This window comes from Sinocyclocheilus rhinocerous, unplaced genomic scaffold, assembly GCF_001515625.1.
Source record: "Sinocyclocheilus rhinocerous isolate Xijiao unplaced genomic scaffold, SAMN03320098_v1.1 scaffold185, whole genome shotgun sequence".
In the NCBI taxonomy this organism is placed as follows: domain Eukaryota; kingdom Metazoa; phylum Chordata; class Actinopteri; order Cypriniformes; family Cyprinidae; genus Sinocyclocheilus; species Sinocyclocheilus rhinocerous.
Window position 1 is genome coordinate 1415742 of NW_015662163.1, and position 17286 is coordinate 1433027.

Genomic DNA, 17286 nt, shown 5'->3' on the forward strand with positions numbered 1-17286 from the left:
CAACCCAAATATTCAGATGTGTGCAGCACATTTTATGGAGGACTGTTTCCTGATCCTGGGAGAGTAGACTACAATGCCGGCTGTTCTGACTCAAAGCACGCTTGAGGTATTCGGCCAATCACAATGCACTGGATAGCTGGCCAATCAGAGCACACCTCGCTTTTCAGACCGATGAGCTTTGTAAAAATCGACGCGTTTCAGAAAACCGGGGCATAGAGGAGAAACAATAATGTACAGTATGTGGAAAATAATGTGTTTTTTAACCTTAAACCGCATAAACACATTTCATTACACCAAATACACAAAATAATTTGTGTAATATAATAATTAATAATAAATAACTAATAATTAGCAACATCATATGATCCCTTTAAAATGAATATTTATTATATAATGTAAATAAAAAATATAATATAAATATATTACTGTAAATTTGTAATATATTACCTAATTTTAATTTTTACAACTTGAAATGTTAATGCATTAATATATGCAGGTTATGTAATTAATCTACATAATTGTTTTTCAGCATTTGAGATTTGATCTGATTTTAAATTAATTTATGAATGTACTATTGCTCATTGTTAATTCATAATAAATTACTTAATGTTCTCAAGTTATACAACTTGAAATGTTAAAAATGTAATAATATATGTAGATTATATAACTGATCTACATAATTATTCTGTTTTTATAGATCTTGGTTAATGTTAATTTATACAAAATATTACTGTTAATTCATAATAAATGTTAATGTTAATTTATACAACTTGAAATGTTAATTCATTGTATATAAATATATAGATTATGTAATTGATACATGATTAATCTTGTTTTTATTGATCTATGTTAATAATCATTTTGAAATATATTGTATATAAACTTCATTGTTAATTTAATTCATAATACATTTCTTAATGTTAATTTATACAACTTAAAATGTATTAATATATGTAGATTATGCAACTGATCTAAATAATTGTTCAATTGATAGTTAATTTATGAAGCTTGAAATGTTAACAATATTAATATTTGTCGATTATGTAATTTTACCAAGATTAATCAATTCTGTAGTTAATGTTAATTTTTATTTAATGTTGTCTGTCTGTCTGTCTGTCTGTCTGTCTGTCTGTCTGTCTGTCTATCTATCTATCTATCTATCCTCTTCTGTCTCACCTCTTTTTGTTGCTTTGTTTTGTCTAGTTCAGACTGGAACCTCTTGTGATCCTCTTCTGTTCGCTCCATCACAGTCTTCATCTCCTTCACCCCAGTGATGGCATTTTCAATCTGTTTATCCAGGTACTTTTCACCAAGCTGTGAGATCTCTGCCAAAAAGCAATAACGGTTACATTACTGTCCCTAATTGAGCACAACATGTTTGCACAGAAAAAAAAAATGCACTTACGATTGAGCTCCTCTTTAGTTGGTGGTAGCAGACACTCCGCAGAGAGGTAGAGAAGAGAAAGTCCCAGCAGAGACCATGAGACCGTCATCTTTGGTGGCTGTTAGTGTCCTGGTTTCAGAAGCGGTTTAACACTATGAACATAAATCAGGAAATAGTGGGTCATTTAATAGTAAAACCTGTTTTAATTAAGCTGTGGTGAAAGTGACTCAGCAAGTTTATGAACATGAACAATTGCAAAGCCCACACTTTTAATAATGCGGTCTGTGTGAGACTCGCTCAGACCGACTGTGTGGCACTGGGCAATGAATCCATTGTAACAGCGTGTCTGTTTATATCGTATACAAAATAGTGGCATTTATTTTTCTGCGACCTTGATGTTTCTGAACAGAGGGCCAAACAGATTTATTGTGCCTTATATATATTGTGCTATATAATGTCATAGCCAAAAAATATTTCATCTACAACATATTCAAAGTTCACTGAAAAATTAAAATTCTGTCATTATTTTCTCAACCTCATGTCATTTCAAATCTGAATGCTTTTCTCTATTTGTGGAACACAAAAGAAGATATTTTAAAAAATTTGGTTTTGTTTTGTTTTTCTCCATACAAGTCAATGGGGTCCAATGTTGTTTTGGCTAAAAAATATCTTCTTTTGTGTTGTACAGAAGGACAAAAAAAAGTCATACAGGTTTGGAACAGTATGAGGATGAGTAAATGATGACTCACTTTTGGTTGAACTGTCGCTTTAACCAGTATCAAACCAAAAGGCTTTGAAGAACAAAATCATTGGAGGTGTAGCAAACTTGCAAACATTTAAATGTTCCCTTCGCCGATTCCATGGATTTGAAAGCAAATCCCCTTCACTAAAGCTTGCTCTGACAAAACGTAATCCCAGTTTTGTGAGTTTGCAGAAATGTCTGAAGCTTACCCTTTTTAATAATGCTGCACTTTTAATCATGTTTGATATTTCTAAAGACAAACCATTGGTCCTCAACAGCTGCTGTTGAGTTTGTAATTCACACCAGAGTCTAAGTAAATATCATAAAAGCCTTGAGTCAGTCATGGGGACAAGTTTCCTCTTTTTAGCCTCTGTAAGTGTACATAGAAACCCCAACTCTACCAAATTAAAGCCAGGAGCCTAGTTACATAAGAAACATGCACAAATGTTGGAAGAGCCAATGAACAGACAGAAATACTGAGTCACATGGAAAGTTGCTTTTTTGAGATGTAAAATATGGTGTGCAACTTGCAGTGTTTTGCTTTCTCCATAATCTAACCTTGAAGTTCCTCAAAAATGTTGTTTGTTGCAAGCATACCATTTTATCTTCTTGCTTTTGTTTGAATTAATCTTGCCCTTGTGCCTAATCCTATATTTGTTTTGGAATGAGTTTACACATCTATTTGGTGTTTGTAAGTATCACACAGAGTGAGGGTTTTTGCTTTTTTAATGATATCTTGCTAGGGAACAGTATGCATCCTGAATGCAGTTGACCTGGCTTAGTTCCGTCATTATTTTCTCAACCTCATGACATTTCAAATCTGAATGCTTTTCTCTATTTGTGGAACACAAAAGAAGATATTTTTAAAAATTTGGTTTTGTTTTGTTTTTCTCCATACAAGTCAATGGGGTCCAATGTTGTTTTGGCTAAAAAATATCTTCTTTTGTGTTGTACAGAAGGACAAAAAAAAGTCATACAGGTTTGGAACAGTATGAGGATGAGTAAATGATGACTCACTTTTGGTTGAACTGTCGCTTTAACCAGTATCAAACCAAAAGGCTTTGAAGAACAAAATCATTGGAGGTGTAGCAAACTTGCAAACATTTAAATGTTCCCTTCGCCGATTCCATGGATTTGAAAGCAAATCCCCTTCACTAAAGCTTGCTCTGACAAAACGTAATCCCAGTTTTGTGAGTTTGCAGAAATGTCTGAAGCTTACCCTTTTTAATAATGCTGCACTTTTAATCATGTTTGATATTTCTAAAGACAAACCATTGGTCCTCAACAGCTGCTGTTGAGTTTGTAATTCACACCAGAGTCTAAGTAAATATCATAAAAGCCTTGAGTCAGTCATGGGGACAAGTTTCCTCTTTTTAGCCTCTGTAAGTGTACATAGAAACCCCAACTCTACCAAATTAAAGCCAGGAGCCTAGTTACATAAGAAACATGCACAAATGTTGGAAGAGCCAATGAACAGACAGAAATACTGAGTCACATGGAAAGTTGCTTTTTTGAGATGTAAAATATGGTGTGCAACTTGCAGTGTTTTGCTTTCTCCATAATCTAACCTTGAAGTTCCTCAAAAATGTTGTTTGTTGCAAGCATACCATTTTATCTTCTTGCTTTTGTTTGAATTAATCTTGCCCTTGTGCCTAATCCTATATTTGTTTTGGAATGAGTTTACACATCTATTTGGTGTTTGTAAGTATCACACAGAGTGAGGGTTTTTGCTTTTTTAATGATATCTTGCTAGGGAACAGTATGCATACTGAATGCAGTTGACCTGGCTTAGTTCCCCTCATCGGCTTGGGGCTGCGAGACAAATTCCTCTCTGCAATGAAAAAATCAATACAAATTCGCCTAGGGAAGGCACAGACAAACTCGACTCAACAAACAGCCCAGTTAGACTTTTTGGAGGACATTAACCGCATGAAGATGGATTGTAATTCAAAAACTGCATAAATGATATGTTATTCTATCTCATGCCAAGTACAAACCGAATCTTATTTACATTTATACAGTAGTGGGTTATTGCTCAGTAGTTGGGCAAAATGCATAAATGCAGCATTAATTACAATGCAATTTTATAGTACGTCAAATAGGTATTACATCACTGTAACCATAATATAAATAACATCTTACATAAATGTATATATAATGCACAATTATATAATATCTATAAAACCATATTTATATAAACAAGATTGTCAACATCCTTGTAATATGCTCTATGTACTCACCCTGCTTGGATTCTTTTTCTTCCCTGCAGATGGACTGTGCCTCCTCTGATTTGTTTTTATACTGGGAGGCTGGGTGATGGTGACGACGTGATTCACGGGATGAGAATGGCCGTGGCTTTGGACTTTTCCAGAAACTGTTATTGTCAACGGCAGAGGCTCCGTCTGACCAGAAGTGGGCAATATTGCACCATCTCGCTCATTTCATTGTGCTTGTAGAGGCACAGCCTGAACATGGGGTTTACGGGAAAATATGCCCTCTAGAATTTACCGGCAAAGACTGTATGTGGATAATTCATTACTGTCAGACAGTTCCAACATTTAACAGTGGTGAATCACCTTAATGTGACCTGCATAACATCCACTTTAGCTGTGTAGAGAATAATTCAGTGAATCATGTAGAACTCGTTCATAACAGTGCTGAAACTAAGTAAACAAGTGTGCAGGTTATACAAGCTCAAGTTTAACCCCGAAAACCCTTATCCTAATTTTGTGTTCCCGGTCAAAAATGACTGGACTTTTAAACATTTCTTGCTATTTTATCTCCAAATCTTGGATTCAATCTAGTTTTTTATTTTGTTTTGTAACTGATCAGTCAGTTTCTGAAAAAGCACTCTTTGTGGATAATTTTGGCAGTTCACTCAGAAATTGAGGTGCACAAGCTCAGATCAATGAGGCCTATGATCAAACATTTGCAAAAAGATATACAAAACCTGTGTTAATTGAAAGAAAACAAGTTGATAAAAAAATTGAATCCATGATTTGGTAATAAGGCTGGTGATTTTTGACATGGGAACACCACAAGTGTTACAGTGAGGAAAAAAATCCTTTAAAAAAGCAAAGTCCGTACGTTTTAGCACTTTTCAACATTTTCGGGAAAAAGAAAATCCTCCAGGAACACAACATAAGGCTTAATAAGCACACTTGACTAGACCTTTTGTATGACCCATTTGACCCCATATAGTAACCCAGGTGGCTCCAGTTATAACTTGTGCCATTTATTTTGCTGGTTATGTTACATTACTCACAGTAATATTCAAACTGGACAGAAAAGGCAAAAATGTCAGTGAAAAGTGACCTTCATGAAAGACTTATACTGAGCCTTATAATGCTCGCAGTCATAACACACATAACCATGTTATTTTGTGAGGGGTTATTATGTATGCTTTTGACCAAAACACGTCATTACTTATTCCTTATTACACATTAAGACACCAAATCACTCCTGCAGTGGATGGAAACTGCTTTTTAATCGCGTCATAGCTTGTCAGGTAGCTTTCGTCTCCTACTAGTCTAGAGTTGTTTTAGTTTTTTTGTGAGATGTTCTGAAGACGGAGGAACCTAAATGTCAGGAAAGCACAGCTCATAACATTCTGACATTTAGGCAAATGTGATCCAAAGCCTGTTTATAAGATGTTTGGCATATTGCACGGTGTAGGAGCATGTCTAAACCCACATTTTCCCCTACAGGACGTGGGCAAACAAATAACACATCCAGACAAACAGCTGCACTGTGGAGCCACACCTCTTTCCAATGTCATGCATCTGTAACATGTTGTCAAGTCATCCTACTCAATATAAAACAGTATAAACTCTATTTTACTCTTAGACTCTTTTTTTATTATTAATTAATTAAATATTATTATTATTATGTTTTCCAGAGCAAGCATCACTGTTATTATTGCTTATACTGATTTGAACAAACCTGTAACCATACAGTAACTAAGTATTAATCTTCAGCAGTAACTCATCCTACAAAAATCATGCAGCTTATTGAAGAAAGGTGTGTTATAACTTTTCTAAACAATCAAATTTAAGATTTTCACCTGGCCAACAATATGGAAGGAGCTCTATTTTACTCTTAGACTCTTTTTTTTATTATTAATTAGTTGTTTTCCAGAGCAAGCATCACTATTATTATTGCTTATACTGATTTGAACAAACCTGTAACCATACAGTAACTAAGTATTAATCTTCAGCAGTAACTCATCCTACAAAAATCATGCAGCTTATTGAAGAAAGGTGTGTTATAACTTTTCTAAACAATCAAATTTAAGATTTTCACCTGGCCAACAATATGGAAGGAGGGAACTATATCTAGAGACCAGAAAGAGAGGTTTATTTTGACTTAGGACAGCCTGGCAACAGACTGGCAACCAACCTCACTCTACCATCACATTTGGTGACTTTTTACACTCACATATTCGAAATCGAATTAATGACAAAGTATTAACGGAAAAAATAAACCTTAAATGTCAAGGGTCTTGGACATTGACTTAATCTTGAGGCTTTATTTATGTTTTCTTACTGGCAACAGAACAGGTATATTTCGTTTACATCCAGCAAATATGACCTGATTACCTCCGTCAACCCCGTGTTCTCAAATCTCACCTCATAAAACAATGTCGGTAAGTGGTCCAGTCCTCCTCTGTCAATATCACTCGCAGCACGCTGTACAGTATTAAACGTACCACCCTATTTCTTGGCGTTTTAAATCTACAGGCACGTTACCTTTGCCAGAACATTGTTTTGTTCTCCTACCATTGGTTCAAGGAATGTCCTTTTCTCTTTTTACTTCTTAGCCTACTTTTCTTTTTTTTTTTTATGTAAAGTTTATAAATAATTTAAATAACGACAGAATTTATTTATTTTATTTAATTAAAAAAAAATTTTTTTTGTGAACTCTTTCTTTGAGTAACTTTAGTTTTGTCCTCTGGGTGGCAGTGACTCCTATGAAAGGCAGAGACTGTGAAGTGAACAAGTAGAAAGGCTTAAATTATAACAGTATCTTCATAAATATGCATAACAGCCTGTTGAAGAGACGTTTAGGAAAAACATATATTTCGTTTTGGGTTTTTTTCCAAATTTTGTTTGCATATTCTGAAATGTCACCAAACTCTTTAATTCTAACATGCATCATAGTGTGCCGGGTACCTATTTACTAGTAAAGTCATCTGAATCAGTTTGAAAGCATATGAAGTGCCAGATGGTTTTCGTGCTAGTCTATTAAACACTACTCTATTTGCTGGAATTATTACAGTTTTGGCAAGCAGATGAAAGTTGGTGGTTTTGGAATAATTTGATGCATGCTAACACGCATATGGAGGTACGCTGGTGCAATTAACAACAGATCATCTGCTAAGCCTCTCGTTCACCTAAAGATACTTTTTTAATGCAACAAAAATTCAGAGAAGTTTGATTTTTCAAACCTTTCAACAGTCCAAAAAATATTATTTTACACTAGTAAAATCTGATAAACCGTAACCATTAAAATACAATTTCATACTAGCTGTCAGCACATCTCTCTTTCCTCAGTAAACACATAATCAGTCTCAGTCTGTTTATTTATTAGAAGCACATTTGCTTCCACATCTGCACACATATTAACAACATAGTAATATATATATATATACAAACTCAAATAGTCAACTATGAACACCAGCCAAGTGAGAGCTTGCACACAAGTTAAATGAGAAACAGTATAACCTTCAATTCAATTCTAATTCAATTCAGTTCAGTTCTAACTTTATTTATAGAGCAGCTTCTGTGATAACAGTGCGTTTAACAGACTGCAAGGCCACAAAGTGAATGTAATATACAAATACTATGGTATTGTCATTATTTTTCAGGCATAGTGGCATGATGTTTTTGGAAATGTCCCATGGTATTACAGTGGTCTACTTTAAATACCATGGTATTTGAATGTGTTCGTAATTATTTAGTGCTCTTCCTGTCAAACAGCGCTTTTACTTTCTTTCCCTCTCACTTTGTTTCTCATGTTTCACTTTATCGACTTGTTTTGTTCTCTTAGGTGATCATGGAAGAACAATAACAGACATATGGGAGAACTGATCTTAAAGTGGAGCAGAAGTAAGCTTGTTTTTGTTATGAACACATGAGAATGAATGGAAACATTATATCATCTTCTTTTTCCCAAAACCCAGCTCCATGAATGGTTGCAAAATGTCCACATGGGACACAGGATTCCCAGAATTTCTTGTCCTAAATTGACCTTTCTCGCTTGATAACGTGGAAGCTGTGTAATTTTATGACGTCATTGAATTTGAAGCCATAAATGACATTTGTTGACCCTTGACTAGTACATGATTAATAGTTTTAGATGGTTTTAATTAATCAATCCTTCATTAATCCTGCATGCTTAATCAGAAACAGACGACTTCAAAGATATGTGTGTATTGTGTGTCTCATGTGGAAGAAGAGGTAAAAGTGACTGAGTGGATTCAAAGGCACAGACCATTGATTCCCAAAGAGAATCACATTCTATACAAAAACTGGTTGTTGTTGTTGTTGTTTTCAAATACGTTATTGCAGATTGTAAACAACAAACATATGGTCTTAAAACAATAGTTCACCCCAAAATGTAAAATTCTGTCATCATTTACTCACTCTCATTTGTTGGATGACTTTCTTTCTTTTGTGGAACAGAAAAAAATGTTTTGAAGAATGTTTATGCTATTAGTTTATATATATATATATATATATAAAATAAAGCATATAGTGACCACAACTGTCAATATCCAATAAAGCACAATAAAAGTGGCCCATATATTGTGTGCTATATTCCAAATCTTCGTAAATCACACAATAGCTTTGCATAAGAAAAAGAATGAAGTTATTAATTACTGAAAGCCTCTTAAATCATATTCATGCTTCAACATATTCAAACCTTGCATGGTGTGATTGATTGAGACACTTGAAAATCAGTTTAGCATCGATGTCAAACCTGGCTCCATGCACCAAAATTGGCATTCAGATGACTTACATGATACTTTTATTAAACTATATTATATTTCTATGGTAAAACATCTCCTTTGATGTTATGTGGAAGAATTAAAGTCGTACAAATTTGAGACAACATGGTGAGTAAATAATGACAACAGAGTGGTTTTTAACCAGGGGGCCTCAGCTAACTTTCAAGAGGGACACGGATGACTTTAAAGTATTTAAATTAATAAATTATGATTAATATATCAAAATAAATCTACCTCTGATCTAAATTCAAATGAAGAACATGCGGTTCTTGTAACTTCTGGAATTACAAAATAAATAATGGTTAATTTATTTAATATATCAATACTCCCAGTTTGAAAGTTTGAAATCATTACAGCAGAAATACCAAAAATATCTTAGCCTGTATCACTTGACTTGATTTCAAACTGAATGCTGATGTTGTTAAATAGAACAAAATAGTGTTTTAGAAAAATGCACTGACTTTAATTGAAAAAGTATGAAGCTGCACTTTGCATTTACAAAAGCACTAGCACAATAATGTTTCTCTCTCTGTTGAGGAACACCATGTCCCTATTTGTTCCATATGGCAAACATAATGTGTAAATCTCCAACAACAGAGGCCACAGAAGATAAATGTGCCTGTTGCTCCAATACCAGACATTTGTTAGCAATTAGGCCAGTGCTCAGGACTGACTCACTGAAGCACACGCACTGTGTCCCACCTCCTCTTTTTCTCCTCCTTCTCCCTTCATCCATTCCCTCCCTTTCCCACACAGAAACAATCTCTCCCTCTCTCCAGCATGTTTCCCAAAGCTGCACATGGTTACTGTCCAAGGTATTACTTTCCTCTGGTTCTATAGCAAAGAGGCAGCATGTTATAGAGGGGTCTTCCTGACACACCAGCTGGACCCACAGGGGTTTTCAACATTGGATAACTCCGCAGATTTGGTGCCTTAACTTGTGTAAACAAACCAGTATGCTTCTTGATTGATGCTTGGGATTCTGATGAGTCGTTGAAATACATCCCAAGTTTGAACAATCAAACAGGTGAAATATATTCAGCCTCAAGTCTCCGCAGTCATCTTTACCAAACTGACCTGGGGTGACTTCACAGAATCAACATGAAAGGTAAGCAATCTTTCTTTTTATTGATTTCTGACTAATGTGTTATGGTTTTTTTAATTCATGTGAGAAAATCATTGCAAACATGAGCGTGCTGACAGCACATATTCAAGACCACAACTTGGAGGTCTAAAGAAAGCAGGGACCTGTTGATGTTGGATGCGAGTTTGTCGTTCTGTTACTTTGAAGGCAGAATACATCATGCCTTCATCACTCTCAGCTTGACACCATTTGCTGTTGAATTTTTAGTTAAACACTTAGATAAACCACACTGTTGGGGCAGCACTTGGTTTTAGTCAACACTGAATAATTTGCGTTTTCCTAAAAGCCATGTGAGTTCTTTTTGAAGGGAAATGGAACATGTGGATCTGCATCCTTTGGTAGGATCTTTAATTTATAGGAAACATATCCAAGATGAAGGTAAATTTTTCACTCTTTTAATGCATAATCCAGAAACTCATGAAAGAGTATTGCTCCTAATGCATTCCTCATGCGGTGAGGGATGTGCGGGGAGTTCTTCGTTCTTGGTGTGGGCAGCAGGTGTGGAGCCAGTGCTAACCACACACATACATGCGTTCCCTTCAGCTGTTTTCCCAGGATCTGACCGATGCATCTATTTGTAATAGGCAGATAGGCTCTTCTTAATCTTGATTACATCTAATTGAAGTGTATCAGATATAATGAAACACACTTGCTTTTCATATTTGTTTATAATTGAACACATAAGGACCTGTTTAATGGTCAAAGAAAAAACTGTTTTGTTACAGTCTAATGGGGTTGCCTTAAAAAAAGTTTGGCTTCAGAAAACAAGCTGTAAAACATCCAAGAACGTGTACTTTCATGCAATTAAGTCAACCCATGTGTGACTGTAAACATGTCGATATCTAAAGATGGGAGTAGAGGGGTGAGATTCACCTCCAGTTTTCAACTCTTTTGTTTTCGTGAACTATAATATACAGTATGAATGTTTTCAATTACTCTCCATTGAACTCTAGGGATGAACTGCTCAAATGCGTGTAAAGCAGTTATACATCAACCAGAACTGTAGAGACACTTGTCTTTATTAGTTGTGGTTGGGTTTCTGTGGTTTGGAAAGACCCTGCCCTCTGCCTCTGCTTCCCATCTCTAGTTTCAGGCGTTTCTGTCAGATGTTTTATACCCACTGCATTCATCTGGTCACATAATACCCGTATTACTGGATGTTTCCTGTTTTGGTGCTTTTCAGTAAAGGGTATCCATTTAAAGGCACTGGGCAACCTCCTGAACCCACAGTTTAGAAATCATGCACACCACGCCAATTCGTTCTTTAGGACATCAAAGCCCCGGAAGTTACCCGAGAACACCTCACTCAAGTAGCTTTCCATTGCACAATTTGAAGGATTAGGAGAATCCTCGGAAATCTTTGGCCTGTGTAGAAGGTGCTGAAGAGATTAACCACGAACTTTTGACATTGTGAAGTTCTGAAAGGAGATATCATCTTAAGCATTGTTCTCCAAAGAGTTCTCAACTGTTGTATTGTATTAAACATTTGCCTTCCTTGCTGTATTTCTGGAAAAGAGGATGAGCTGATGGATGCCTCATAACAAATCACATAAATATGTTGACAACCAACTCTTGGTGGATTAAGTGCATCTTGGTACATCTTGGTGACCAAGACTTTGTACTGGCCACTGACAATATATAATTTTCTCCGATCAGTATTTACATGCTACCATTGTGAGTCATATGGTTTTAGTTATTCTCACAGTGTTTCGAAGACCTAGAATGAAATTTTAGCCTTTAATGTCTATCACGTTGGGGTAGGGCACAGATGTTGTTTGCATAGCTGGTTGCTAACATACTGTACAGCATCTGCCCAAGTGGACTGATTTACTTAAGTATGTGCACCTGAGATAACTGATGATATCCCTCTAATGCTACCTAAATTGTGTCCGTGGTCAAGAATTGCTATTGATTTAGAGAGAAAACAGCAGACATGGCCAGATTTTGACCTTTAAGTACCATTTACTGTATAATATTGTTGTAACTTGTAAACTTAAGACTCCCTGCTTGTTTAAACCGTACATCATGCAACTCAATTTTGAAAACACGCAGATTGTGAGTGCCCACCCTTTATAAACATTGGCATATTCATCTTATGCTCTTAGACTTCTAACCAAATGTAGAAACTTTCCATTTCCTCCAGCTCCTTGAATGACCCGGCCAGCTAATTAAATATCCTGCCTCTTTCATTAACTTTCATACTTTTTAAGTTTACTTCTGTTGACCCAGCCATAGTGCTTTTTGAAGGTTCTTGGCTTCCTTGTAAGCGATGTTTTCAAAGGGAATGCAGACATCCAGACCAGACTGAAGGGTCCCCTCCTTTTCCTCTGTACTGTTGGCAACACTCACACACTACCACAAGACCCAAGGTTGCATCTGCTCCGAGCCACCTGTGTAGCCAGGACTGGTGGGGAAATGTAAAGTCTCTCCACTTTCTCCCTCATCAAACTTTTGCCCCTTCTAGCACTCTGGCTCTGGTAGACCTGACCTCAGCGGCTTGAGTAGTAGGTATAAACAGTTTCACATGAGCTTAGCAGGTCTGGCATGCAAAGCGCGGCTCCAAGACGTGCCCGGGGTTTGAAAAATACAGACCCAAGATTTAAAACAAACGGAAAACGAAGCAGGTGCAAACTCCCTGAGACTATGGTGTTGAGGGATGTTATTGTAAAAGTGCTTGCTGAATAGTAGTGTCCGATAAAGAGAAAACAGGTTGCTGTTTAACAGCATTGGCAGTGATAACTGGCATACCTCCAGTAACAACTCTTTACCTTTAGTACCAATCCAGTGCCCTGCAGCTGCAGGGTGTAGAGATGTTGAGTCACCATTCCTTGTCGTAGCTTGCACCTTAACTCTTGTCCCTTCTTCTCAGCCAGGAACACAGTGCCACATTTTCATATTTCTGCACAGAGTTCAAGCCCAATTTTCAAAGCAGACCCTGGCTTGTCTTCAGAGAGAATATGACTCTCCAAAACATGGTAGATTGCAGGCTTCTGTAAAGATGCCCTCACATGTTCATGCTTTTTGTTGTGTAATCCTTCTTCCCATGGAACAGTACGCTTTGTGGGACATGGATGGTCTTGGAGACCACATAAAATGACATGGACATGCCTTTGTTCCTTGTTGATAAAGCTTCTTAGATGTTCTCATGGTGTATATAGTCCCATTTCTTTCCTCACTTGAAGCACCTCATACATTTTGGTTGTACTTCAGCAGGTAGTAATCAGCTGTTTAGTTTACTGACTGTCATGGGTGGCTGCAATAAGAAAAGAATCCAGTTAATCCTCTGCTGACAATGCTTTTCCAGATGTTCTAACATTCATCCTCTACTCTATTTATAGCTATGTCCTGCACCACACACTGTTTTATTTTTGTGGCTCATGGCCAGAACAGCTGTGGTTTTTCCCAACTAAAGCATGTTGTGTACCTGGCCAAACATCTCTTGGTGTTGCAGCCAAGAAATAGTTGGCCAAAAATGCAATTTATTTATTTAAAATAAGTAATTTGTAAATGTGTATGCATTTAAATAAAACATAGGAAATAAAATGAAAACAATATGAAATGAAATAAATAAAACATTATATTAAAAGAAATAAAGGAAATCTAGTATGCCATTAAAAACAAACTCAACATGGGCTTCTAAACTCAAAAGGGCCACAGTAAGGGCCCTTTTTGGCATATGTTAAGAGCATCTCTGACATACAAAATATTCCCAGGCTATTTTATTAAATAAATCCTCCAAAAGATCCAATCAAATTTAGTACACTTCTCTCACCAATTTTGTGTAATTGTGCTAATATAAGGTTCTTAGCAGTGACCTCATCTAGTACGAATCGGTCCAAGTTGACTGGTTTTTGTCTTAAGGCTGAGTAGACCTTATGGAATTCAACTCTTATGATTTATGTTTCTGGTGATAAAGCGAGAGTGTGTGTGTGTGTGTGTTATTCCCAGAATAAGTTTATGTTTCCATCTATTTACCTTAATTTGCAAACACATACATCAACCCTGCTGCTTTTTTCCTCTTTTGCAGATAGCTATAGTGGCGACGAGAACCAGCTTTTTAATGGTATGTGGAGTCTTTTTCTTTGTTCGGTTTCATTTGAGCCCTCTTGATATAGACTTATAAGACCGAATATGTGTTTAATTCCTGCAGTGGATTTCGTTGTCCTCTTATAATCTCCTGCAATTAAAGTTTTGAGACCTGACATGTTGAAATTATGATGGTACAATGTTTTTGTTCTGTGCAGGAGGTAGATGATGAGTCTCAAGGGAAACTGGGTTTGATTAGCCAATACGATGAACGATGATTTAATAGAATTATGGTTACTTTCAAGTACGATGTTATAAATTGTAAAGCCATGACTTAATCGTGTTTTGTGCAATTTCTCTTTGTAGAGGAGGACTTAACTGGAGAAGAAGAGGAAATTCCTCCCTTGAGAGGTTAGAAAAATTCATCTTTCTTAAAGATTATTTCTCTCCTTATTAATGAGGCATGACGGAGTACAAAAGATGGAGTTCGTAAAAGAGAGTTAGACAGTAAGCTGACTGGTTTGATCAGTCTAAATTTAAAAATTGTGCCTGAAATGTTTTTGCAATGTCTTGCAAAGTGTTTGTTAGTGTGTTTATATGTACATGAGTCAACATTTATCCACCATTTTGTGAGTGATTATTGACTATTGATTACATCTGTTTTAAATGTTCAGTTCTTGACAGCATTTAGAAAAGCTTCATTTAGAGAATTTGCAAGCTCAGTTGAATTATTTCATGTCGAATTTGAATAGATTCTCTTTATTGATTTGATCTTTTCCCAAGTGCAGTTGTGTATTTAGTGTTAATAGTCTATTTAATGTTGATTTTGGGGTGAAGTTTTAATTTTTTACATACCTGTTAGGATATAATGGTTAGTTTATGATAAAGTTCACATCTTTATGAGAAATGAGTGTCTTTTTGTGTCCATAGGAAGAGCAAGAGGAGGATGTATGAAATGTCAGCAGACACATTCTCTTCAACTAGCTGTCAAAATGCTCTATGGTTTTTTAGCTTTGCTCGTCATTGCAGTGGCCGTGTTGGCATCCCTTGGTAAGTTTTCAAGGTACAACCATGTTTGCAACAAGTTTTTTGTTGTTTGTTTGTTTGTTTTCCTCATTCTGTAAAGTGACGCCAAAGTGAACAAAGAAAGTTAAATGGTAATAAAATACTTTTTCATGAATCAGCAATCAGCATTTTCACATGAGAAGACTCACTGCTGCGGGGAGTCAGTTATGGGCCAGAGAATGGAATGTAGGACACCCCAATTCTCATCCTTCATACACACGGTTACAACATGCAGTGTGGGTTTTGATTCAGCATAATGCTCAAAGTCAACAATTTCCAGATTTAATAGTTAGAAGTAAGCCAAAACCTTGCCCACACAATAAATCTCACATCATGTGTGAAGTTAGATGCCAAATCGGAATCCTTTGCCCCACTAACAAGTATGAAAGCACAACGAAAGACAATAGTGAAAGAACTACGAATCATACCTACAATATATTTCACCAAACACAAGTGTACAACAACAAACCCAAGTTCTAAATGCAATGGGGCTTCAACAAGAACTTTATGACTTCATTGTCACGCTTGCCGGTTCTAATACTACCATGTCAGCCCACAACTAGCTAAACTGTGGCAAAACAAATCAATAAGAATGTTGTTTGGTTTGATGAAAAATATATGATGATGGTTTCATTTCAAGAAAAACAAGCCTAGATATTTCAGAATGATGCCACATACTGTTTCATATTGCTGTAACTCCTAAAATTTTTTGTTGTATAACAAGTATGTGTGTAATATGCATACTACTACTATGTTAAGGAATTTGATGTAGGAAGTTAATCTGAAGTTTGCACAAGGCAAGTAGATCAAGTAACAAGTATCCTGTTTAGTGATAAAAAAATAAGCAATTTCCTTTTATCACAGCATGTTAAATGCCTTCATACAGCTGGAATATAAATTACAACCACAAGTGAGGTTCCATTATACTTTACCAGTCCCCATAGTGCAAGATTAAGGCCCAATCCCAATTCTACCCCTTAGCCCTTCCCCTTTCCCCTACCCCTCGGTTTCACTCGTTCACGTGAAGGGGTAGGGGTGTCTCGATTCTCTTTTGGTTGGAGGGGTAGGGGTAGAGGAAGGGCCAGACAGCCCTTCAAACGAAGATTTGTCGGGACCACACTTCAAACGAAGGGGTATGAATTATCTCAGGTCAAACCGGCTTCAGCGGCAACATGGCTGCCCGAGCGAACAAAAAGACACATAAATGTAAGCATTTTTGGCATTAATAAAGATTTTAACGAAAAGTAATCATTTGTTTTATGTTACATTCAATCGTGAGTTCATATTTACAGATATGTTACTCAAAGAAATGTTTGCAAAAAATCGCTAAAGTTTGCTAACGCCACAACATATTTTCATGTCTGATCAGGACGATAACCACCGTAGACATTGAGGGGGGCTAGTCCCCCCAATAATTAGAAATCGCTAAACCCTTTTCTCAAATATTGCCAATACGAGAGAGAGAGAGAGAGAGAGAGAGAGAGATGAAAGTTGCGTGTATATGCGTCTGTGCGTTTCTCTTTTTACAGTGAGTTTACTTAAGTTTTTTCCACTCGTTGCTGGAAAATATAATGTTGTGATTCAGTATTTAAACTGTTATTAATAAAAGTCGCGCGGCAGCGTTGACACGTTTCTTTTCTCCTGGATGTGTGAGCTGCGCGATCTCCGATATATATATGTGTGTGTGTGTGTGTGTGTGTGTGTGTGTCAGTAAGCAGCGCATTAATATAGAACGGTAATTAAAGGCTCTAATGCACACCAGCACACCAGTATAGGTGTGTGTATTGTAGGAGCTAGACGAAGTATGATGACGTGTGACGGCATAGTAGTGGTGTCCCAATTCTTAGGGGAATATTTTCACCCCTACCCCTTGACAATCTGTTTCAAGGGACAAGGGGAAGGGGTAGGGGAAGGGG

General features: G+C 36.4%; 2 protein-coding genes across 2 annotated transcripts in view; one reads left to right on the plus strand and one right to left on the minus strand.

Annotated features, from left to right (window-relative positions):
* Nucleotides 1–4470, minus strand: part of LOC107727630 (clusterin-like) — an 8214-nt gene extending 3744 nt beyond the window's left edge. Inside the window, exons 1-3 of the mRNA XM_016537564.1 lie at nt 4367–4470; nt 1406–1536; nt 1177–1325 (exon numbers count right to left, since the gene is read on the minus strand). Coding sequence (XP_016393050.1) covers nt 1177–1325; nt 1406–1493 — 237 coding nt within the window. The 5' untranslated portion in view covers nt 1494–1536; nt 4367–4470. The remainder of the gene's footprint in view (nt 1–1176; nt 1326–1405; nt 1537–4366) is intronic.
* Nucleotides 4471–9816: 5346 nt separating this feature from the next.
* Nucleotides 9817–17286, plus strand: part of LOC107727629 (scavenger receptor class A member 3-like) — a 16324-nt gene continuing 8854 nt past the window's right edge. Inside the window, exons 1-4 of the mRNA XM_016537562.1 lie at nt 9817–10243; nt 14307–14342; nt 14672–14716; nt 15236–15355. Coding sequence (XP_016393048.1) covers nt 10237–10243; nt 14307–14342; nt 14672–14716; nt 15236–15355 — 208 coding nt within the window. The 5' untranslated portion in view covers nt 9817–10236. The remainder of the gene's footprint in view (nt 10244–14306; nt 14343–14671; nt 14717–15235; nt 15356–17286) is intronic.